This window comes from Oncorhynchus nerka, unplaced genomic scaffold (genome assembly GCF_034236695.1).
Source record: "Oncorhynchus nerka isolate Pitt River unplaced genomic scaffold, Oner_Uvic_2.0 unplaced_scaffold_2145, whole genome shotgun sequence".
Taxonomy (NCBI): domain Eukaryota; kingdom Metazoa; phylum Chordata; class Actinopteri; order Salmoniformes; family Salmonidae; genus Oncorhynchus; species Oncorhynchus nerka.
In genome coordinates this window covers 10001-36500 of record NW_027039147.1, presented here as the reverse complement: position 1 = coordinate 36500, position 26500 = coordinate 10001, and the positions used below count along the sequence as shown (strand labels likewise).

At 45.4% G+C, this 26500-nt stretch overlaps 1 protein-coding gene across 1 annotated transcript in view; it reads right to left on the bottom strand.

Moving 5' to 3' along the window:
• The window catches only part of LOC135567315 (collagen alpha-2(I) chain-like), a 36981-nt gene that overhangs the window by 2679 nt on the left and 7802 nt on the right, over positions 1–26500 (bottom strand). The window contains exon 2 of the mRNA XM_065014738.1: positions 467–2076. Coding sequence (XP_064870810.1) covers positions 467–2076 — 1610 coding nt within the window. The remainder of the gene's footprint in view (positions 1–466; positions 2077–26500) is intronic.

Here is a 26500-nt window from a genome sequence, read left to right as displayed (position 1 = left end):
TGTTATACTCACAGACATTATTTTAACAGTTTTGGAAACTTTAGAGTGTTTTATATCCAATACTACCATGCATATGTATATCCTAGCTTCTGGGCCTGAGTAACAGGCAGTTTACATTGGGCACCTCATTCATCCAAACATCCGAATACTGCCCCCTACCCGGAAGAAGCTAAAGAGACATAAAATGCATATTTTTTAGCTTCTTAGTCGCTCAGTTTTTACTGTTATTCCTTAGCTTTTTATCTTCCTATGTTTGTTGTGTAGTAAATATGTCATTGTTTTAACTATTGTTTTCCTGTAAAGCACATTGTATTGCATTCCATGTCTGAAATGTGTTTTATAACTAAATCTTCATTTGATTTGACTTCTCGTTACCAATGTGTCCTGGTCAAAGTAATGCAGTAAATAGCTGTTCCATTTGGGACCTGTGGCTTTGGGACAGTTAAAAGGCCAGTTGGCAGAGAACCTGAGGGGGCCAGAGGCCCTGAGGGGGCCAGAGAACCTGAGGGGGCCAGATAACCTGAGGGGCCAGATAACCTGATGGGGCCAGATAACCTGAGGGGGCCAGAGAACCTGAGGGGGCCAGAGAACCTGAGGGGGCCAGAGGCCCTGAGGGGGCCAGAGACCCTGAGGGGGCCAGAGAACCTGAGGGGGCCAGAGACCCTGAGGGGGCCAGAGGCCCTGAGGGGCCAGATAACCTGATGGGGCCAGATAACCTGAGGGGGCCAGAGAACCTGGGGCCCAGAGGCCCTGAGGGGGCCAGAGACCCTGAGGGGCCAGAGACACTGAGGGGGCCAGAGACCCTGAGGGGGCCAGAGAACCTGAGGGGGCCAGAGAACCTGAGGGGGCCAGATAACCTGAGGGGGCCAGAGAACCTGAGGCCAGATAACCTGAGGGGGCCAGAGGCCCTGAGGGGCCAGAGAATCTGAGGGGCCAGATAACCTGAGGGGGCCAGATAACCTGAGGGGGCCAGAGGCCCTGAGGGGCCAGATAACCTGATGGGGCCAGAGAACCTGAGGGGGCCAGATAACCTGGGGGCCAGAGGCCCTGAGGGGGCCAGATAACCTGAGGGGGCCAGATAACCTGGGGGCCAGAGAACCTGAGGGGGCAGAGAACCTGAGGGGGGGGCAGAGAACCTGAGGGGGGCAGAGAACCTGGGGGCCAGAGAACCTGGGGGGCCAGAGAACCTGAGGGAGCCAGAGTCCCTGAGGGAACCAGAGAACCTGAGGGGGCAGAGTCCCTGAGGGAGCCAGAGAACCTGAGGGGGCAGAGTCCCTGAGGGGGCAGAGTCCCTGAGGGGGCAGAGAACCTGAGGGGGCAGAGTCCTGAGGGGGCAGAGTCCCTGAGGGGGCAGAGAACCTGAGGGGGCAGAGAACCTGGGGGGGGGCAGAGAACCTGGGGAGCCAGAGTCCCTGAGGGGCAGAGAACCTGAGGGGGCCAGAGGCCCTGAGGGGCCAGATAACCTGATGGGGCCAGAGAACCTGAGGGGCCAGATAACCTGAGGGGGCCAGAGGCCCTGAGGGGGCCAGATAACCTGAGGGGGCCAGATAACCTGAGGGCCAGAGGGGGCCAGAGAACCTGAGGGGGCCAGAGACCCTGAGGGGCCAGAGGCCCTGAGGGGCCAGATAACCTGATGGGGCAAGATAACCTGAGGGGGCCAGAGAACCTGAGGGGCCAGAGGCCCTGAGGGGGCCAGAGACCCTGAGGGGGCCAGAGAACCTGAGGGGGGCCAGAGACCCTGAGGGGGCCAGAGAACCTGAGGGGGCCAGAGACCCTGAGGGGGCCAGAGAACCTGAGGGGGCCAGAGAACCTGGGGGCCAGATAACCTGGGGGCCAGAGGCCCTGAGGGGGCCAGAGAACCTGAGGGGGCCAGATAACCTGAGGGGGCCAGATAACCTGAGGGGGCCAGATAACCTGGGGCCAGAGGCCCTGAGGGCCAGATAACCTGATGGGGCCAGAGAACCTGGGGGGCCAGATAACCTGAGGGGGCCAGAGGCCCTGAGGGGGCCAGATAACCTGAGGGGGCCAGATAACCTGAGGGGTCCAGATAACCCCTGAGCCTGAGGGTCCAGGGCCCTGGGGGGAGAACCTGAGGGACCTACTGGGTACATAATTTAATGGCATGTTTGCTTTATCTTGGCCAGGTCGCGGTTGTAAATGAGAACTTGTTCTCAACTAGACTACCTGGTTAAATAAAGGTGATCTGGTCTACCTGGTTAAATAAAGGTGATCTGGTCTACCTGGTTAAATAAAGGTGATCTGGTCTACCTGGTTAAATAAAGGTGAAATATATATATATATATTTTAAACATGTACTGGGCTGGACAATCATTGATTGATTGATTTAACAACCAATAGAAGAATCCTAAAATGCAGAGACCTTAAAACCGGTGTAATGTGTGCTCTCCGTCTGGTCTTGGGTCAGTACCCGTGCTGCAGCATTCTGTACGTTTTGCAGTTGACCAATGTCTTTTTTAGGGTTGACCAGAGACGAGAGCATTACAGTAGTGGATGAGTCTCTCTGTATCAGCCTGAGAGAGAAATGTACAGATAAATAATACATAATAAAGGGTTTGTTTACAGTGAAATGCAGGACTGGAATAACAGTCCTGCAGGACTGTTTCCTGGTCAAATGCCACAAACATAAGTCTGGCTGCTCATTCTCAGATCTGTTTCCTGGTCAAATGCCACAAACATAAGTCTGGCTGCTCATTCTCAGATCTGTTTCCTGGTCAAATGCCACAAACATAAGTCTGGCTGCTCATTCTCAGATCTGTTTTCTAGTCAAATGCCACAAACATAAGTCTGGCTGCTCATTCTCAGATCTGTTTCCTGGTCAAATGCCACAAACATAAGTCTGGCTGCTCATTCTCAGATCTGTTTTCTAGTCAAATGCCACAAACATAAGTCTGGCTGCTCATTCTCAGATCTGTTTCCTGGTCAAATGCCATAAACATAAGTCTGGCTGCTCATTCTCAATGGGAGATCTGTTTTCTGGTCAAGTGCCACAAACATAAGTCTGGCTGCTCATTCTCAGATCTGTTTCCTGGTCAAATGCCACAAACATAAGTCTGGCTGCTCATTCTCAGATCTGTTTCCTGGTCAAATGCCACAAACATAAGTCTGGCTGCTCATTCTCAGATCTGTTTCCTGGTCAAATGCCACAAACATAAGTCTGGCTGCTCATTCTCAGATCTGTTTTCTAGTCAAATGCCACAAACATAAGTCTGGCTGCTCATTCTCAGATCTGTTTCCTGGTCAAATGCCACAAACATAAGTCTGGCTGCTCATTCTCAGATCTGTTTTCTAGTCAAATGCCACAAACATAAGTCTGGCTGCTCATTCTCAGATCAGTTTTCTGGTCAAATGCCACAAACATAAGTCTGGCTGCTCATTCTCAGATCTGTTTCCTGGTCAAGTGCCATAAACATAAGTCTGGCTGCTCATTCTCAATGGGAGATCTGTTTTCTGGTCAAGTGCCATAAACATAAGTCTGGCTGCTCATTCCCAGATCTGTTTCCTGGTCAAGTGCCATAAACATAAGTCTGGCTGCTCATTCTCAGATCTGTTTTCTGGTCAAGTGCCACAAACATAAGTCTGGCTGCTCATTCTCAGATCTGTTTCCTGGTCAAGTGCCATAAACATAAGTCTGGCTGCTCATTCTCAGATCTGTTTTCTGGTCAAATGCCACAAACATAAGTCTGGCTGCTCATTCTCAGATCTGTTTTCTGGTCAAGTGCCATAAACATAAGTCTGGCTGCTCATTCTCAGATCTGTTTTCTGGTCAAATGCCACAAACATAAGTCTGGCTGCTCATTCTCAGATCTGTTTTCTAGTCAAGTGCCATAAACATAAGTCTGGCTGCTCATTCTCAGATCTGTTTCCTGGTCAAGTGCCATAAACATAAGTCTGGCTGCTCATTCTCAGATCTGTTTCCTGGTCAAGTGCCACAAACATAAGTCTGGCTGCTCATTCTCAGATCTGTTTTCTGGTCAAGTGCCATAAACATAAGTCTGGCTGCTCATTCTCAATGGGAGATCTGTTTCCTGGTCAAATGCCACAAACATAAGTCTGGCTGCTCATTCTCAGATCTGTTTTCTGGTCAAATGCCACAAACATAAGTCTGCCTGCTCATTCTCAGATCTGTTTTCTAGTCAAATGCCACAAACATAAGTCTGGCTGCTCATTCTCAGATCTGTTTCCTGGTCAAATGCCATAAACATAAGTCTGGCTGCTCATTCTCAATGGGAGATCTGTTTTCTGGTCAAGTGCCACAAACATAAGTCTGGCTGCTCATTCTCAGATCTGTTTCCTGGTCAAATGCCACAAACATAAGTCTGGCTGCTCATTCTCAGATCTGTTTCCTGGTCAAATGCCACAAACATAAGTCTGGCTGCTCATTCTCAGATCTGTTTTCTAGTCAAATGCCACAAACATAAGTCTGGCTGCTCATTCTCAGATCTGTTTCCTGGTCAAATGCCACAAACATAAGTCTGGCTGCTCATTCTCAGATCTGTTTTCTAGTCAAATGCCACAAACATAAGTCTGGCTGCTCATTCTCAGATCTGTTTTCTGGTCAAATGCCACAAACATAAGTCTGGCTGCTCATTCTCAGATCTGTTTTCTGGTCAAATGCCATAAACATAAGTCTGGCTGCTCATTCTCAATGGGAGATCTGTTTTCTGGTCAGTCTGGCTGCTCAGTGCTGGTCAAGTGCCATAAACATAAGTCTGGCTGCTCATTCTCAGATCTGTTTCCTGGTCAAGTGCCATAAACATAAGTCTGGCTGCTCATTCTCAGATCTGTTTCCTGGTCAAGTGCCATAAACATAAGTCTGGCTGCTCATTCTCAGATCTGTTTTCTGGTCAAATGCCACAAACATAAGTCTGGCTGCTCATTCTCAGATCTGTTTTCTGGTCAAGTGCCATAAACATAAGTCTGGCTGCTCATTCTCAGATCTGTTTTCTGCTCAAATGCCACAAACATAAGTCTGGCTGCTCATTCTCAGATCTGTTTTCTAGTCAAGTGCCATAAACATAAGTCTGGCTGCTCATTCTCAGATCTGTTTCCTGGTCAAGTGCCATAAACATAAGTCTGGCTGCTCATTCTCAGATCTGTTTCCTGGTCAAGTGCCATAAACATAAGTCTGGCTGCTCATTCTCAGATCTGTTTTCTGGTCAAGTGCCATAAACATAAGTCTGGCTGCTCATTCTCAATGGGAGATCTGTTTCCTGGTCAAATGCCACAAACATAAGTCTGGCTGCTCATTCTCAGATCTGTTTCCTGGTCAAATGCCACAAACATAAGTCTGGCTGCTCATTCTCAGATCTGTTTCCTGGTCAAATGCCATAAACATAAGTCTGGCTGCTCATTCTCAATGGGAGATCTGTTTTCTGGTCAAGTGCCACAAACATAAGTCTGGCTGCTCATTCTCAGATCTGTTTCCTGGTCAAATGCCACAAACATAAGTATGGCTGCTCATTCTCAGATCTGTTTTCTAGTCAAATGCCACAAACATAAGTCTGGCTGCTCATTCTCAGATCTGTTTCCTGGTCAAATGCCACAAACATAAGTCTGGCTGCTCATTCTCAGATCTGTTTTCTAGTCAAATGCCACAAACATAAGTCTGGCTGCTCATTCTCAGATCTGTTTCCTGGTCAAATGCCATAAACATAAGTCTGGCTGCTCATTCTCAATGGGAGATCTGTTTTCTGCCACAAACATAAGTCAAGTGCAGATCTGTTTTCTGGTCAAATGCCACAAACATAAGTCTGGCTGCTCATTCTCAGATCTGTTTCCTGGTCAAATGCCACAAACATAAGTCTGGCTGCTCATTCTCAGATCTGTTTTCTAGTCAAATGCCACAAACATAAGTCTGGCTGCTCATTCTGAGATCTGTTTCCTGGTCAATTGCCACAAACATAAGTCTGGCTGCTCATTCTCAGATTTGTTTTCTAGTCAAATGCCACAAACATAAGTCTGGCTGCTCATTCTCAGATCTGTTTTCTGGTCAAATGCCACAAACATAAGTCTGGCTGCTCATTCTCAGATCTGTTTTCTGGTCAAATGCCATAAACATAAGTCTGGCTGCTCATTCTCAATGGGAGATCTGTTTTCTGGTCAAGTGCCATAAACATAAGTCTGGCTGCTCATTCTCAGATCTGTTTCCTGGTCAAGTGCCATAAACATAAGTCTGGCTGCTCATTCTCAGATCTGTTTCCTGGTCAAGTGCCATAAACATAAGTCTGGCTGCTCATTCTCAGATCTGTTTTCTGGTCAAATGCCACAAACATAAGTCTGGCTGCTCATTCTCAGATCTGTTTTCTGGTCAAGTGCCATAAACATAAGTCTGGCTGCTCATTCTCAGATCTGTTTTCTAGTCAAATGCCACAAACATAAGTCTTGCTGCTCATTCTCAGATCTGTTTTCTAGTCAAGTGCCATAAACATAAGTCTGGCTGCTCATTCTCAGATCTGTTTTCTGGTCAAGTGCCATAAACATAAGTCTGGCTGCTCATTCTCAGATCTGTTTCCTGGTCAAATGCCACAAACATAAGTCTGGCTGCTCATTCTCAGATCTGTTTTCTAGTCAAATGCCACAAACATAAGTCTGGCTGCTCATTCTGAGATCTGTTTCCTGGTCAATTGCCACAAACATAAGTCTGGCTGCTCATTCTCAGATTTGTTTTCTAGTCAAATGCCACAAACATAAGTCTGGCTGCTCATTCTCAGATCTGTTTTCTGGTCAAATGCCACAAACATAAGTCTGGCTGCTCATTCTCAGATCTGTTTTCTGGTCAAATGCCATAAACATAAGTCTGGCTGCTCATTCTCAATGGGAGATCTGTTTTCTGGTCAAGTGCCATAAACATAAGTCTGGCTGCTCATTCTCAGATCTGTTTCCTGGTCAAGTGCCATAAACATAAGTCTGGCTGCTCATTCTCAGATCTGTTTCCTGGTCAAGTGCCATAAACATAAGTCTGGCTGCTCATTCTCAGATCTGTTTTCTGGTCAAATGCCACAAACATAAGTCTGGCTGCTCATTCTCAGATCTGTTTTCTAGTCAAGTGCCATAAACATAAGTCTGGCTGCTCATTCTCAGATCTGTTTTCTGGTCAAGTGCCATAAACATAAGTCTGGCTGCTCATTCTCAGATCTGTTTCCTGGTCAAGTGCCATGAACATAAGTCTGGCTGCTCATTCTCAGATCTGTTTTCTGGTCAAGTGCCATAAACATAAGTCTGGCTGCTCATTCTCAGATCTGTTTCCTGGTCAAATGCCACAAACATAAGTCTGGCTGCTCATTCTCAGATCTGTTTCCTGGTCAAATGCCATAAACATAAGTCTGGCTGCTCATTCTCAATGGGAGATCTGTTTTCTGGTCAAATGCCACAAACATAAGTCTGGCTGCTCATTCTCAGATCTGTTTCCTGGTCAAATGCCATAAACATAAGTCTGGCTGCTCATTCTCAATGGGAGATCTGTTTTCTGGTCAAGTGCCACAAACATAAGTCTGGCTGCTCATTCTCAGATCTGTTTCCTGGTCAAATGCCACAAACATAAGTCTGGCTGCTCATTCTCAGATCTGTTTCCTGGTCAAATGCCACAAACATAAGTCTGGCTGCTCATTCTCAGATCTGTTTTCTAGTCAAATGCCACAAACATAAGTCTGGCTGCTCATTCTCAGATCTGTTTCCTGGTCAAATGCCATAAACATAAGTCTGGCTGCTCATTCTCAATGGGATATCTGTTTTCTGGTCAAGTGCCACAAACATAAGTCTGGCTGCTCATTCTCAGATCTGTTTCCTGGTCAAATGCCACAAACATAAGTCTGGCTGCTCATTCTCAGATCTGTTTCCTGGTCAAATGCCACAAACATAAGTCTGGCTGCTCATTCTCAGATCTGTTTTCTAGTCAAATGCCACAAACATAAGTCTGGCTGCTCATTCTCAGATCTGTTTCCTGGTCAAATGCCACAAACATAAGTCTGGCTGCTCATTCTCAGATCTGTTTTCTAGTCAAATGCCACAAACATACGTCTGGCTGCTCATTCTCAGATCTGTTTCCTGGTCAAATGCCATAAACATAAGTCTGGCTGCTCATTCTCAATGGGAGATCTGTTTTCTGGTCAAGTGCCACAAACGTAAGTCTGGCTGCTCATTCTCAGATCTGTTTTCTAGTCAAATGCCACAAACATAAGTCTGGCTGCTCATTCTCAGATCTGTTTCCTGGTCAAATGCCACAAACATAAGTCTGGCTGCTCATTCTCAGATCTGTTTTCTAGTCAAATGCCACAAACATAAGTCTGGCTGCTCATTCTCAGATCTGTTTCCTGGTCAAATGCCACAAACATAAGTCTGGCTGCTCATTCTCAGATCTGTTTTCTAGTCAAATGCCACAAACATAAGTCTGGCTGCTCATTCTCAGATCTGTTTCCTGGTCAAATGCCATAAACATAAGTCTGGCTGCTCATTCTCAATGGGAGATCTCTTTTCTGGTCAAATGCCACAAACATAAGTCTGGCTGCTCATTCTCAGATCTGTTTCCTGGTCAAATGCCACAAACATAAGTCTGGCTGCTCATTCTCAGATCTGTTTTCTAGTCAAATGCCACAAACATAAGTCTGGCTGCTCATTCTCAGATCTGTTTTCTGGTCAAATGCCACAAACATAAGTCTGGCTGCTCATTCTCAGATCTGTTTCCTGGTCAAATGCCATAAACATAAGTCTGGCTGCTCATTCTCAGATCTGTTTCCTGGTCAAATGCCATAAACATAAATCTGTTCGAAGATATCCCTGTGCAGGTCTACTGTATAGTACACAATCTGCTAATTGTTCAATGAGGTCTGTGTCTCTGTGTCAATCTGTGTGTCTCTGTCTCTGTCTCTGTGTCTCTGTCTCTGTGTCTCTGTCTCTCTGTCTCTCTGTGTGCCTCTGTCTCTCTGTGTCTCTGTCTCTCTGTGTCTCTGTCTCTCTGTGTCTGTCTCTCTGTCTCTCTGTCTCTCTGTCTCTCTGTGTCTCTGTCTCTCTGTGTGCCTCTGTCTCTCTGTCTCTCTGTCTCTCTGTCTCTCTGTGTGCCTCTGTCTCTCTGTGTCTCTGTCTCTCTGTGTCTCTGTCTCTCTGTGTCTGTCTCTCTGTCTCTCTGTGTCTCTGTCTCTGTGTCTCTGTGTCTCTCTGTGTCTGTCTCTCTGTGTCTCTGTGTCTCTGTCTCTGTGTCTCAGTCTCTCTGTGTGCCTCTATGTGTGCCTCTGTCTCTGTGTCTCTCTGTGTGTCTCTGTGTGTTACTTTAAATATTTGGATGTAATACTCATTTAGACTTTTCATCTAGCAGAATTCACTGCACACTACTGAGGAAGAAAATCCTATTTTCAAACCCACGTGTGTTCGAACAAAAGCTTATAATCAGAATAGGTGACACACTGTACCAGAATAAATTAATAATGGGGAACAAATGTGACTGTGCATTCGTTGATGCCTTCGCAGTACGGATGAGTAGAATTGCGTACCAGCCGATGTTTTTACTAAGCAGTATGTTCTAAATAGTGTGAATAGTACACAATACTCAGAAAAAAATAACCAACTTTCTATCGTTGGCATATGTGACATAGATATTAGTCAGAAACATTTATTTCAGCACCAAAATGTACTAAAAATGTACAAGTAGGTTAATTTTGGTCTTCAAATAAAATAAAACGTTAGTGGTATCATACACGTGTTTATCAGATGTTATTGTGGGTGTAGCGAAATGCTTGTAGTCATGAAGTCACTATCATTCACAACAGAGTTTTGTAAGATTTGTGGGCAAGAGTTTGTCAGGACCGACGCGTCCTCTTATCCACGACAAAAACCCACGGGTAACCTATCAACATTCAAAGGCCCGCTGATTGGTCAGAATTCGGACGTTCCCGCTGATTGGCCCACTGATTGGCCCACTCAAAGGCCCGCTGATTGGTCAGAATTCGGACGTTCCCTGTGACGAAGTAAGTGCAGAGAGAGGAAGAACGCTACCCAGACCCACGGGATGAACAGCTGTGTCTATTTACCCAGACCCACGGGATGAACAGCTGTGTCTATTTACCCAGACCCACGGGATGAACAGCTGTGTCCATTGACCCAGACCCACGGGATGAACAGCTGTGTCCATTGACCCAGACCCACGGGATGAACAGCTGTGTCCATTGACCCAGACCCACGGGATGAACAGCTGTGTCCATTGACCCAGAACCACGGGATGAACAGCTGTGTCTATTTACCCAGACCCACGGGATGAACAGCTGTGTCCATTGACCCAGACCCACGGGATGAACAGCTGTGTCCATTGACCCAGAACCACGGGATGAACAGCTGTGTCCATTGACCCAGAACCACGGGATGAACAGCTGTGTCCATTGACCCAAAACCACGGGATGGACAGCTGTGTCCATTGACCCAGACCCACGGGATGGACAGCTGTGATGATTGCTCTCTGTCCAACAGCACTGTCGGTGCTTACATAAGACAAAATGTTTTTTTTACCTGAGACATTCTGCACCAAGCACCTTAACTAGATGTAAAACCTCCTGCACGAAAACATCAAAATAAGTTTCAGATTTCTTGAGTTATCTTAGATTCATTCTGTCTATTTTGAGGAAGTGATACTGCCTTCCTTCAGATAGTGTCTCATGGGGGAAAAACATCAGTAACTGCCACAGAACTGAATTCTTGTTTTTCTTAAATGAGAAACAGAAAAACACACATGGAATCAATAGCTCAGTTCTTTAAGTATGTAGTAGATAAAACAGCTGTCTGTCTGTCTGTCTGTCTGTCTGTCTGTCTGTCTGTCTGTCTGTCTGTCTGTCTGTCTGTCTGTCTGTCTGTCTGTCTTTTCCTATTGTCTGTCTGTCTGTCTGTCAGTCTGTCTGTCTGTCTGTCTGTCTGTCTGTCTGTCTGTCTGTCTGTCTGTCTGTCTGTCTGTCTGTCTGTCTGTCTGTCTGTCTGTCTGTCTGTCTTTTCCTATTGTCTGTCTGTCTGTCTGTCTGTCTGTCTGTCTGTCTGTCTGTCTGTCTGTCTGTCTGTCTGTCTGTCTGTCTGTCTGTCTGTCTGTCTGTCTGTCTGTCTGTCTGTCTGTCAATTTCAATTTAAGTGTGGGAAACACATGTTAACTTTGCCAAAGCAAATGAAAAAGATAATATACAAAAGTAAAATAAACAAAAAGTTCCAAAAGAATAAAGACATTTCAATTCTAATATTATGTATATATGCAGTGTTGTAACGATGTGCAAATAGTTTTAAAGTACAAAAGACAAAATAAATATACATAAATATGGGTTGTATTTACAATGGTGTTTGTTCTTCACTGGTTGCCCTTTTCTCGTGGCAACAGGTCACACATCTTGCTGCTGTGATGGAACACTGTGGTATTTCACCCAGTAGATATGGGATGATGTCACACTGTGGTATTTCACCCAGTAGATATGGGATGATGTCACACTGTGGTATTTCACCCAGTAGATATGGGATGATGTCACACTGTGGTATTTCACCCAGTAGATATGGGATGATGTCACACTGTGTTATTTCACCCAGTAGATATGGGATGATGTCACACTGTGGTATTTCACCCAGTAGATATGGGATGATGTCACACTGTGGTATTTCACCCAGTAGATATGGGATGATGTCACACTGTGGTATTTCACCCAGTAGATATGGGATGATGTCACACTGTGGTATTTCACCCAGTAGATATGGGATGATGTCACACTGTGGTATTTCACCCAGTAGATATGGGATGATGTCACACTGTGGTATTTCACCCAGTAGATATGGGATGATGTCACACTGTTATTTCACCCAGTAGATGTGGGATGATGTCACACTGTGGTATTTCACCCAGTAGATATGGGATGATGTCACACTGTGTATTTCACCCAGTAGATATGGGATGATGTCACAATTTCACCCAGTAGATATGGGATGATGTCACACTGTGGTATTTCACCCAGTAGATATGGGATGATGTCACACTGTGGTATTTCACCCAAGATATGAAACTGTGGTATTTCAGTAGATATGTGATGTCACACTGTGGTATTTCACCCAGTAGATATGGGATGATGTCACACTGTGGTATTTCACCCAGTAGATATGGGATGATGTCACACTGTGGTATTTCACCCAGTAGATATGGGATGATGTCACACTGTGGTATTTCACCCAGTAGATATGGGATGATGTCACACTGTGGTATTTCACCCAGTAGATATGGGATGATGTCACACTGTGGTATTTCACCCAGTAGATATGGGATGATGTCACACTGTGGTATTTCACCCAGTAGATATGGGATGATGTCACACTGTGGTATTTCACCCAGTAGATATGGGATGATGTCACACTGTGGTATTTCACCCAGTAGATATGGGATGATGTCACACTGTGGTATTTCACCCAGTAGATATGGGATGATGTCACACTGTGGTATTTCACCCAGTAGATATGGGATGATGTCACACTGTGGTATTTCACCCAGTAGATATGGGATGATGTCACACTGTGTATTTCACCCAGTATTTCATTTCACCCAGTAGATATGTGATGGCACACTGTGGTATTTCACCCAGTAGATATGGGGATGATGTCACACTGTGGTATTTCACCCAGTAGATAGTATTTCACCCAGTAGATATGGGATGATGTCACACTGTGGTATTTCACCCAGTAGATATGGGATGATGTCACACTGTGGTATTTCACCCAGTAGATATGGGATGATGTCACACTGTGGTATTTCACCCAGTAGATATGGGATGATGTCACACTGTGGTATTTCACCCAGTAGATATGGGATGATGTCACACTGTGGTATTTCACCCAGTAGATATGGGATGATGTCACACTGTGGTATTTCACCCAGTAGATATGGGATGATGTCACACTGTGGTATTTCACCCAGTAGATATGGGATGATGTCACACTGTGGTATTTCACCCAGTAGATATGGGATGATGTCACACTGTGGTATTTCACCCAGTAGATATGGGATGATGTCACACTGTGGTATTTCACCCAGTAGATATGGGATGATGTCACACTGTGGTATTTCACCCAGTAGATATGGGATGATGTCACACTGTGGTATTTCACCCAGTAGATATGGGATGATGTCACACTGTGGTATTTCACCCAGTAGATATGGGATGATGTCACACTGTGGTATTTCACCCAGTAGATATGGGATGATGTCACACTGTGGTATTTCACCCAGTAGATATGGGATGATGTCACACTGTGGTATTTCACCCAGTAGATATGGGATGATGTCACACTGTGGTATTTCACCCAGTAGATATGGGATGATGTCACACTGTGGTATTTCACCCAGTAGATATGGGATGATGTCACACTGTGGTATTTCACCCAGTAGATATGTGATGGCACACTGTGGTATTTCACCCAGTAGATATGGGATGATGTCACACTGTGGTATTTCACCCAGTAGATATGGGATGATGTCACACTGTGGTATTTCACCCAGTAGATATGGGATGATGTCACACTGTGGTATTTCACCCAGTAGATATGGGATGATGTCACACTGTGGTATTTCACCCAGTAGATATGGGATGATGTCACACTGTGGTATTTCACCCAGTAGATATGGGATGATGTCACACTGTGGTATTTCACCCAGTAGATGTGGGATGATGTCACACTGTGGTATTTCACCCAGTAGATATGGGATGATGTCACAGTATTTCACCCAGTAGATATGGGATGATGTCACACTGTGGTATTTCACCCAGTAGATATGGGATGATGTCACACTGTGGTATTTCACCCAGTAGATATGGGATGATGTCACACTGTGGTATTTCACCCAGTAGATATGGGATGATGTCACACTGTGGTATTTCACCCAGTAGATATGGGATGATGTCACACTGTGGTATTTCACCCAGTAGATATGGGATGATGTCACACTGTGGTATTTCACCCAGTAGATATGGGATGATGTCACACTGTGGTATTTCACCCAGTAGATATGGGATGATGTCACACTGTGGTATTTCACCCAGTAGATATGGGATGATGTCACACTGTGGTATTTCACCCAGTAGATATGGGATGATGTCACACTGTGGTATTTCACCCAGTAGATATGGGATGATGTCACACTGTGGTATTTCACCCAGTAGATATGGGATGATGTCACACTGTGGTATTTCACCCAGTAGATATGGGATGATGTCACACTGTGGTATTTCACCCAGTAGATATGGGATGATGTCACACTGTGGTATTTCACCCAGTAGATATGGGATGATGTCACACTGTGGTATTTCACCCAGTAGATATGGGATGATGTCACACTGTGTATTTCACCCAGTAGATATGATGATGGCACACTGTGGTATTTCACCCAGTAGATATGGGATGATGTCACACTGTGTAGTATTTCACCCAGTAGATATGGGATGATGTCACACTGTGGTATTTCACCCAGTAGATATGGGATGATGTCACACTGTGGTATTTCACCCAGTAGATATGGGATGATGTCACACTGTGGTATTTCACCCAGTAGATATGGGATGATGTCACACTGTGGTATTTCACCCAGTAGATATGGGATGATGTCACACTGTGGTATTTCACCCAGTAGATATGGGATGATGTCACACTGTGGTATTTCACCCAGTAGATATGGGATGATGTCACACTGTGGTATTTCACCCAGTAGATATGGGATGATGTCACACTGTGGTATTTCACCCAGTAGATATGGGATGATGTCACACTGTGGTATTTCACCCAGTAGATATGGGATGATGTCACACTGTGGTATTTCACCCAGTAGATATGGGATGATGTCACACTGTGGTATTTCACCCAGTAGATATGGGATGATGTCACACTGTGGTATTTTCACCCAGTAGATATGGGATGATGTCACAGATTTCACCCAGTAGATATGGGATGATGTCACACTGTGGTATTTCACCCAGTAGATATGGGATGATGTCACACTGTGGTATTTCACCCAGTAGATATGGGATGATGTCACACTGTGGTATTTCACACACTGTGGTATTTCACCCAGTAGATATGGGATGATGTCACACTGTGTATTTCACCCAGTAGATATGGGATGATGTCACACTGTGGTATTTCACCCAGTAGATATGGGATGATGTCACACTGTGGTATTTCACCCAGTAGATATGGGATGATGTCACACTGTGGTATTTCACCCAGTAGATATGGGATGATGTCACACTGTGGTATTTCACCCAGTAGATATGGGATGATGTCACACTGTGGTATTTCACCCAGTAGATATGGGATGATGTCACACTGTGGTATTTCACCCAGTAGATATGGGATGATGTCACACTGTGGTATTTCACCCAGTAGATATGGGATGATGTCACACTGTGGTATTTCACCCAGTAGATATGGGATGATGTCACACTGTGGTATTTCACCCAGTAGATGGGATGATGTCACACTGTGGTATTTCACCCAGTAGATATGGGATGATGTCACACTGTGGTATTTCACCCAGTAGATATGGATGATGATGTATTTCACCCAGTAGATATGGGATGATGTCACACTGTGGTATTTCACCCAGTAGATATGGGATGATGTCACACTGTGGTATTTCACCCAGTAGATAGATATGGTATTTCACCCAGTAGATATGGGATGATGTCACACTGTGGTATTTCACCCAGTAGATATGGGATGATGTCACACTGTGGTATTTCACCCAGTAGATATGGGATGATGTCACACTGTGGTATTTCACCCAGTAGATATGGGATGATGTCACACTGTGGTATTTCACCCAGTAGATATGGGATGATGTCACACTGTGGTATTTCACCCAGTAGATATGGGATGATGTCACACTGTGGTATTTCACCCAGTAGATATGGGATGATGTCACACTGTGGTATTTCACCCAGTAGATATGGGATGATGTCACACTGTGGTATTTCACCCAGTAGATATGGGATGATGTCACACTGTGGTATTTCACCCAGTAGATATGGGATGATGTCACACTGGTATTTCACCCAGTAGATATGGGATGATGTCACACTGTGGTATTTCACCCAGTAGATATGGGATGATGTCACACTGTGGTATTTCACCCAGTAGATATGGGATGATGTCACACTGTGGTATTTCACCCAGTAGATATGGGATGATGTCACACTGTGGTATTTCACCCAGTAGATGTGGGATGATGTCACACTGTGGTATTTCACCCAGTAGATATGGGATGATGTCACACTGTGGTATTTCACCCAGTAGATATGGGATGATGTCACACTGTGGTATTTCACCCAGTAGATATGGGATGATGTCACACTGTGGTATTTCACCCAGTAGATATGGGATGATGTCACACTGTGGTATTTCACCCAGTAGATATGGGATGATGTCACACTGTGGTATTTCACCCAGTAGATATGGGATGATGTCACACTGTGGTATTTCACCCAGTAGATATGGGATGATGTCACACTGTGGTATTTCACCCAGTAGAATTGATGTACAAACAGTAGATTGGGATGATGTCACACTGTGGTAACCCAGTAGATATGGGATGATGTCACACTGGTATTTCACCCAGTAGATATGGGATGATGTCCCTCTGTCACCCAGTAGATATGGGATGATGTCACACTGTGGTATTTCACCCAGTAGATGTGGGATGATGTCACACTGGTATTTCACCCAGTAGATATGGGATGATGTCACACGTATTTCACCCAGTAGATATGGGATGATGACACTGTGGTATTTCACCCAGTAGATATGGGATGATGTCACACTGTGGTATTTCACCCAGTAGATATGGGATGATGTCACAGTATTTCACCCTGTAGATATGGGATGATGTCACACTGTGGTATTTCACCCAGTAGATATGGGATGATGTCACACTGTGGTATTTCACCCAGTAGATATGGGATGATGTCACACTGTGGTATTTCACCCAGTAGATATGGGACACTATTCACACTGTGGTATTTCAACAGTAGATAGGGTTTATCAACAATTATTTTAATTTTTCTAAACCTGTTGTCTCTTTTCTTATCTGTCCCTCTGTCACCAGTCTAAAGGAGGACACGTTGGCTTTCCCCTGGAACAGATGGCCGAAGAAGACAGCTGGAGAAGGACGAAGAGCAGGGGAAGAGACTGGAGGACACTATTCACAGGTACAAACATAGGAGAGGAAGAGACTGGGGGACACTATTTACAGGTGCAAACATAGGAGAGGAAGAGACTGGAGGACACTATTTACGGTTGCACACACATGCAGTTAATGATGGGAAGCAGAGGCTTTTTGAAGCCTTTCACCAAACTGTGCCAAGAACAGTTCGTACTCTGAACACAACGCCCATTAGAACACAACGCCCATTAGAACACAACGCACCATTAGAACACAACGACCATTAGAACACATCGCCCATTAGAACCATTAGAACACAACGCCCATTAGAACACAACGCCCATTAGAACACAACGCCCATTAGAACACAACGCCTATTAGAACACAACGCCCATTAGAACACAACGCCCATTAGAACACAACGCCCATTAGAACACAACGCCCATTAGAACACAACGCTCATTAGAACACAACGCCTATTAGAACACAACGCCTATTAGAACACAACGCCCATTAGAACACAACGCCCATTAGAACACAACGCCCATTAGAACATAACGCTCATTAGAACACAACGCCTATTAGAACACAACGCCCGTTAGAACACAACGCCCGTTAGAACACAACGCCCATTAGAAACACAAACGCCTATTAGAACACACGCCCATTAGAACACAACACCCATTAGAACACAACACCCATTAGAACACACCGCCCATTAGAACACAACACCTATTAGAACACAACGCCCATTAGGAACACAACGCCTATTAGAACACAACGCCCATTAGAACACAACGCCCATTAGAACACAATGCCCATTAGAAACACAACGCCCATTAGAACACAACGCACCATTAGAACACAACGCCCATTAGAACACAACGCCCATTAGAACACAACGCCCATTAGAACACAACGCCCATTAGAACACAATGCCCATTAGAACACAACGCCCATTAGAACACAACGCCCGTTTAGAACACAACGCCCGATTAGAACACAACGCACCATTAGAACACAACGCCTATTAGAACACAACGCCCATTTGAACACAACGCCCATTAGAACACAACGCCCATTAGAACACAACGCCCATTAGAACACAACGCCCATTAGAACACAACGCCCATTAGAACACAACGCCCATTAGAACACAACGCCCATTAGAACACAATGCTCATTAGAACACAACGCCTATTAGAACACAACGCCCATTAGAACACAACGCCCATTAGAACACAACGCCCATTAGAACACAACGCCCATTAGAACACAACGCCCATTAGAACACAACGCCCATTAGAACACAATGCTCATTAGAACACAACGCCTATTAGAACACAATGCCCATTAGAACACAATGCCCATTAGAACACAACGCACCATTAGAACACAACGCCTATTAGAACACAACACCCATTAGAACACAACACCCATTAGAACACAACGCCCATTAGAACACAACGCCCATTAGAACACAACGCCTATTAGAACACAACGCCCATTAGAACACAACGCCTATTAGAACACAACGCCCATTAGAACACAACGCCTATTAGAACACAACGCCTATTAGAACACAACGCCTATTAGAACACAACGCCCATTAGAACACAACGCCCATTAGAACACAACGCCCATTAGAACACAACGCCCATTAGAACACAACGCCTATTAGAACACAACGCCCATTAGAACACAACGCCCATTAGAACACAACGCCTATTAGAACACAACGCCCATTAGAACACACGCCTATTAGAAACACAACACCCATTAGAACACAACGCCTATTAGAACACAACGCCCATTAGAACACAACGCCTATTAGAACACAATGCCCATTAGAACACAACGCCTATTAGAACACAACGCCCATTAGAACACAACGCCTATTAGAACACAACGCCCATTAGAACACAACGCACCATTAGGAACACAACGTTAGAACAACGCCCATTAGAACACAACGCCATTAGAACACAACGCCCATTAGAACACAACGCCTATTAGAACACAACGCCCATTAGAACACAACGCCTATTAGAACACAACGCCATTAGAACACAACGCCCATTAGAACACAACGCCCATTAGAACACAACGCCCATTAGAATACAACGCCCATTAGAACACAACGCCTATTAGAACACAACGCCCATTAGAACACAACGCCCATTAGAACACAACGCCTATTAGAACACAACGCCCATTAGAACACAACGCCTATTAGAACACAACACCCATTAGAACACAACGCCTATTAGGAACACAACGCCCATTAGAACACAACGCCTATTAGAACACAACACCCATTAGAACACAACGCCTATTAGAACACAACGCCCATTAGAACACAACGCCCATTAGAACACAACGCCTATTAGAACACAACGCCCATTAGAACACAACGCACCATTAGGAACACAACGCCCATTAGAACACAACGCCCATTAGAACACAACGCCCATTAGGAACACAACGCCCATTAGAACACAACGCCCATTAGAACACAACGCACCATTAGAACACAACGCCCATTAGAACACAACGCCCATTAGAACACAACGCCCATTAGAACACAATGCCCATTAGAAACACAACGCCCATTAGAACACAACGCACCATTAGAACACAACACCCATTAGAACACAACGCCTATTAGGAACACAACGCCCATTAGAACACAACGCCTATTAGAACACAACACCCATTAGAACACAACGCCTATTAGAACACAACGCCCATTAGAACACAACGCCCATTAGGAACACAACGCCTATTAGAACACAACGCCCATTAGAACACAACGCACCATTAGGAACACAACGCCCATTAGAACACAACGCCCATTAGAACACAACGCCCATTAGGAACACAACGCCCATTAGAACACAACGCCCATTAGAACACAACGCACCATTAGAACACAACGCCCATTAGAACACAACGCCCATTAGAACACAACGCCCATTAGAACACAACGCCCATTAGAACACAATGCCCATTAGAAACACAACGCCCATTAGAACACAACGCACCATTAGAACACAACACCCATTAGAACACAACGCCTATTAGAACACAACGCCCATTAGAACACAACGCCTATTAGAACACAACGCCCATTAGAACACAACGCCCATTAGAACACAACGCCCATTAGAACACAACACCCATTAGAACACAACGCCTATTAGAACACAACGCCTATTAGAACACAACGCACCATTAGAACACAACGCCTATTAGAACACAACACCCATTAGAACACAACGCCCATTAGAACACAACGCCTATTAGAACACAACGCCCATTAGAACACAACGCCTATACCTCTCTCTTCCTCTGTGGTACACCTCTCTCTTCCTCTGTGGTATACCTCTCTCTTCCTCTGTGGTATACCTCTCTCTTCCTCTGTGGTATACCTCTCTCTTCCTCTGTGGTACACCTCTCTCTTCCTCTGTGGTATACCTCTCTCTTCCTCTGTGGTATACCTCTCTCTTCCTCTGTGGTATACGCTCTTTCTCTGTGGTATACCTCTCTTTCTCTGTGGTATACCTCTCTCTTCCTCTGTGGTACACCTCTCTCTTCCTCTGTGGTATACCTCTCTCTTCCTCTGTGGTATACCTCTCTCTTCCTCTGTGGTATACCTCTCTCTTTCTCTGTGGTATACCTCTCTCTTTCTCTGTGGTACACCTCTCTCTTCCTCTGTGGTATACCTATCTCTTCCTCTGTGGTATACCTCTCTCTTCCTCTGTGGTATACCTCTCTCTTCCTCTGTGGTATACCTCTCTCTTCCTCTGTGGTATACCTCTCTCTTCCCTGTGGTATACCTCTCTCTTCCTCTGTGGTATACCTCTCTCTTCCTCTGTGGTATACTCTCTCTTTCTCTGTGGTATACCTCTCTCTTTCTCTGTGGTACACCTCTCTCTTCCTCTGTGGTATACCTATCTCTTCCTCTGTGGTATACTCTCTCTTCCTCTGTGGTATACTCTTCCTCTGTGTTATACCTCTCTCTTTCTCTGTGGTATACCTCTCTCTTCCTCTGTGGTATACCTCTCTCTTTCTCTGTGGTATACCTCTCTCTTCCTCTGTGGTATACCTATCTCTTCCTCTGTGGTATACCTCTCTCTTCCTCTGTGGTATACCTCTCTCTTCCTCTGTGTTATACCTCTCTCTTTCTCTGTGGTATACCTCTCTCTTCCTCTGTGGTATACCTCTCTCTTTCTCTGTGGTATACCTCTCTCTTCCTCTGTGTTATACCTCTCTCTTTCTCTGTGGTATACCTCTCTCTTCCTCTGTGGTATACCTCTCTCTTCCTCTGTGGTATACCTCTCTCTTCCTCTGTGGTATACCTCTCTCTTCCTCTGTGGTATACCTTTCTCTTCCTCTGTGGTATACCTCTCTCTTCCTCTGTGGTATACCTCTCTCTTCCTCTGTGGTATACCTCTCTCTTCCTCTGTGGTATACCTCTCTCTTCCTCTGTGGTACACCTCTCTCTTCCTCTGTGGTACACCTCTCTCTTCCTATGTGGTACACCTCTCTCTTCCTCTGTGCTCTACCTCTCTCTTCCTCTGTGGTATACCTCTCTCTTCCTCTGTGGTATACCTCTCTCTTCCTCTGTGGTATACCTCTCTCTTCCTCTGTGGTATACCTCTCTCTTCCTCTGTGGTATACCTCTCTCTTCCTCTGTGCTCTACCTCTCTCTTCCTCTGTGCTCTACCTCTCTCTTCCTCTGTGGTACACCTCTCTTCCTCTGTGGTATACCTCTCTCTTCCTCTGTGGTATACCTCTCTCTTCCTCTGTGGTATACCTCTCTCTTTCTCTGTGGTATACCTCTCTCTTCCTCTGTGGTATACCTCTCTCTTTCTCTGTGGTATACCTCTCTCTTCTTCTGTGGTATACCTCTCTCTTCCTCTGTGGTACACCTCTCTCTTCCTCTGTGGTATACCTCTCTCTTCCTCTGTGGTATACCTTTCTCTTCCTCTGTGGTATACCTCTCTCTTCCTCTGTGGTATACCTCTCTCTTCCTCTGTGGTATACCTCTCTCTTTCTCTGTGGTATACCTCTCTCTTCCTCTGTGGTATACTCTTCCTCTGTGGTATACCTCTCCTTCCTCTGTGGTATACCTCTCTCTCTTCCTCTGTGGTATACCTTTTTCTTCCTCTGTGGTATACCTCTCTCTTCCTCTGTGGTATACCTCTCTCTTCCTCTGTGGTATACCTCTCTCTTCCTCTGTGGTATACTCTCTCTTCCTCTGTGGTACACCTCTCTCTTCCTCTGTGGTACACCTCTCTCTTCCTCTTCTCTTCCTCTGTGCTCTACCTCTCTCTTCCTCTGTGGTATACCTCTCTCTTCCTCTGTGGTATACCTCTCTCTTCCTCTGTGGTATACCTCTCTCTTCCTCTGTGGTATACCTCTCTCTTCCTCTGTGCTATACCTCTCTCTTCCTCTGTGGTATACCTCTCTCTTCCTCTGTGGTATACCTCTCTCTTCCTCTGTGCTATACCTCTCTCTTTCTCTGTGGTATACCTCTCTCTTCCTCTGTGGTATACCTCTCTCTTCCTCTGTGTATACCTCTCTCTTCCTCTGTGGTATACCTCTCTCTTCCTCTGTGGTACACCTCTCTCTTCCTCTGTGGTATACCTCTCTCTTCCTCTGTGGTATACCTCTCTCTTCCTCTGTGGTATACCTCTCTCTTCCTCTGTGGTATACCTCTCTCTTCCTCTGTGGTATACCTCTCTCTTCCTCTGTGCTATACCTCTCTCTTCCTCTGTGCTATACCTCTCTCTTCCTCTGTGGTATACCTCTCTCTTCCTCTGTGGTATACCTCTCTCTTCCTCTGTGCTATACCTCTCTCTTTTTCTGTGGTATGCTGAGCTGGTAGCTGAGGATGTGGCAGGTAGACAAACAGGCTGCAGCGCTCTATATTTGCCCCCCTGTGGAACAGAACAGTGGCCCCAAAAATAAACGATGACAATCAGAAGTTTTCCACTGCGGAGAGAGACGGAGGTTTCAGTCATCTAGTCGAGGCGCTTATCCAGAGAGGCTTACAGGAGTATTAAGGGTTAAAGTGCCTTGTTCAAGTTCACACCAACAGATGGTTTGTTTCTTCACCTAGTCACCTCAGGGATTCAAACCAGCAACCTTACAGTAACTGACCCAACACTCCACTAGGCTACAGAGACCGCTAGCTAACTATCTCTAGCATAAACCATACTCATAGAATAGACACTTCCTCTGGACAACAACATGGACACTTCCTCTGGACAACAACATTGACACTTCCTCTGGACAACAACATGGACACTTCCTCTGGACAACAACATGGACACTTCCTCTGGACAACAACATGGACACTTCCTCTGGACAACAACATGGACACTTCCTCTGGACAACAACATGGACACTTCCTCTGGACAACAACATGGAGCAACACTCACAGATGCTCATGTTCAGATACATCAACCTGTCAGCACAAGACATTAAGTACTTACCTTCTCCAAAAACAGAACAGAATCAACACTGCACTGTAATGATGGAACGATTGATACCAGAGCTCCGATGCGCCGATGCAGTTTTCAAAGCACTACTAATATTATACCTGTACTTAGTGCAGTTGGCAGCTAACTACTAATACGACACAATGTACCTACCAATGTATGTTCCAAAGTGACATTATCACGTTTAAAAAAAAAAAGAATAATAATAATTTTTATTCCCACCTTTATTTAACCAGGAAGGCTAGTCGAGAACAAGTTCTCATTTACAACTGCGACCTGGCCAAGATAAAGCAAAGCAGTGTGACACAAACAACAACACAGAGTTACACATGGAATAAACAAACATACAGTCAATAATACAGTAGAACAAAAGAAAACAAAAAGTCTATATACAGTGAGTGCAAATGACATAGGATAAGGGAGGTAGGGCAATAAATAGGCCATAGTGGCTAAATAATTACAATATAGCAATTAAACGCTGGAGTGATATATGTGCAGAAGATGAATGTGCAAGTAGAGATACTGGGGTGCAAAAGATCAAAATAAATAACAGTATGGGGATGAGGTAGTTGGATGGGCTATTTACAGATGGGCTATGTACAGGTGCAGTGATCTGTGAGCAGCTCTGACAGCTGGTGCTTAAAGCTAGTGAGGGAGATATGAGTCTCCCGCTTCTTCAGAGATTTTTGCAGTTCGTTCCAGTCATTGGCAGCAGAGAACTGGAAGGAAAGGCGGCTTAAGAGGAATTGGCTTTGGGGGTGACCAGTGAGATATACCTGCTGGAGCACGTGCTACGAGTGGGTGTTGATATGGTGACCAGTGAGATATACCTGCTGGAGCACGTGCTACGGGTGGGTGCTGCTATGGTGACCAGTGAGCTGAGATAAGGCAGGGCTTTACCTAGCATAGCCTTATAGATGACCTGGAGCCAGTGGGTTTGTTGACGAGTATGAAGCGAGGGCCAGCCAACGAGAGCATACAGGTCACAGTGGTGGGTAGTATAAGGGGCTTTGGTGACAAAACGGATGGCACTGTGATAGACTGCATCCAGTTTGTTGAGTAGAGTGTTGGAGGCTATTTTGTAAATGACATTGCCGAAGTCAAGGATCGGTAGCATAGTCAGTTTTACAAGGGTATGTTTGGCAGCATGAGTGAAGGTTTGTTCTGAAATAGGAACCAATTCTAGATTTAATGGATTTGGATTGGAGATGTTTGATATGAGTCTGGAAGGAGAGTTTACAGTCTAACCAGACACCTAGGTATTTGTAGTTGTCCACGTATTCTAAGTCAGAGCCGTCCAGAGTAGTGATGCTGGACGGGCGGGTAGGTGCGGGCAGCAATCAGTTGAAGAGCATGCATTTTGTTTTACTTGCATTTAAGAGCAGTTGGAGGCCACGGAAGGAGAGTTGTATGGCATTGAAGCTCGTCTGGAGGTTAGTTACCACAGTGTCTAAAGAAGGGCCAGATGTATACATAATGGTGTCGTCTGTGTAGAGGTGGATCACAGAATCACCAGCAGCAAGAGCGGCATTGTTGATGTATACAGAGAAAAGAGTCGGCCTGAGGATTGAACCCTGTGGCACCCCCAAGAGACTGACAGAGGTCCGGACAACAGGCACTCCGATTTGACACACTGAACTCTATCTGAGTAGTAGTTGGTGAACCAGGCAAGGCAGTCATTTGAGAAACCAAGGCTGTCAAGTCTGCCGATAAGGATGTGGTGATTGACAGAGTCGAAAGCCTTGGCCAGGTCAATGAATACGGCTGCACATTATTGTCTCTTATTGATGGTGGTTATGATATCGTTTAGGACCTTGAGCGTGGCTGAGGTGCACCCAGCTCTGAAACCAGATTGCATAGCGGAGAAGGTTGAACAGGCTAGTATTAAGGGTTGCAACAATTTTGGCGGATAATTTTAGAAAGAGAGGGTCCAGATTGTCGAGCACAGATGATTTGTAGGGGTCCAGAGTTTGCAGCTCTTTCAGAACATCAGCTATCTGGATTTGGGTGAAGGAGAAATGGGGGAGGTTTGGGCAAGTTGCTGTGGAGGGTGCCGGGCAGTTGACCGGGGTAGAGGTAGCCAGGTGGAAGGCATGGCCAGCCGTAGAAAAATGCTTCTTGAGATTCTCAAATATCGCGGATGTATCTGTGGTGACAGTGTTTCCTAACCTTAGTGCAGTTGGCAGCTGGGAGGAGGTGCTCTTATTCTCCATAGACTTTACAGTGTCCCAGAACTTTTTGGAGTTTGTGCTACAGGATGCAAATTTCTGTTTGAAAAAGCTAGCCTTAGCTTTCCTAACTGACTGTGTATATTGGTTCTTAACTTCCCTGAACAGTTGCATATCCAGCGGGGCTGTTCAGATGCTAATGCTCTTAACTCCATAGGATGTGTTTTGTGCTGGTCAAGGGCAGTCAGGTCTGGAGTGCTCTTATTCTCCATAGGGGAACATCTGTTCCTGGTTCTACATTTTTGAATGGGGCATGTTTATTTAAGATGGTGAGTGAAAGCACTTATGTAGCATCCCTCTACTGATGGAATGCTCTTAGGTCAATATCCTTCCAGGATACCCCTGCCAGGTTGATGGGAGAGTGCCTGCTCACTGAAGTGTTTTAGGGAGCGTTTGACAGAGATGAGGGTTAGTCGTTTGTCCGCGGTCCCATTACGGACGCAGGCAATGAGGCAGTGATCGCTGAGATCCTGGTTGAAAACAGCAGAGGTGTATTTGGAGGGCATTGATCATTTGTGTGAGATTAAGGGCATAAATCTTAGATTGTAGGGTGGCCGGGGTGTTAAGCATGTCCCAGTTTAGGTCACCTAACAGCA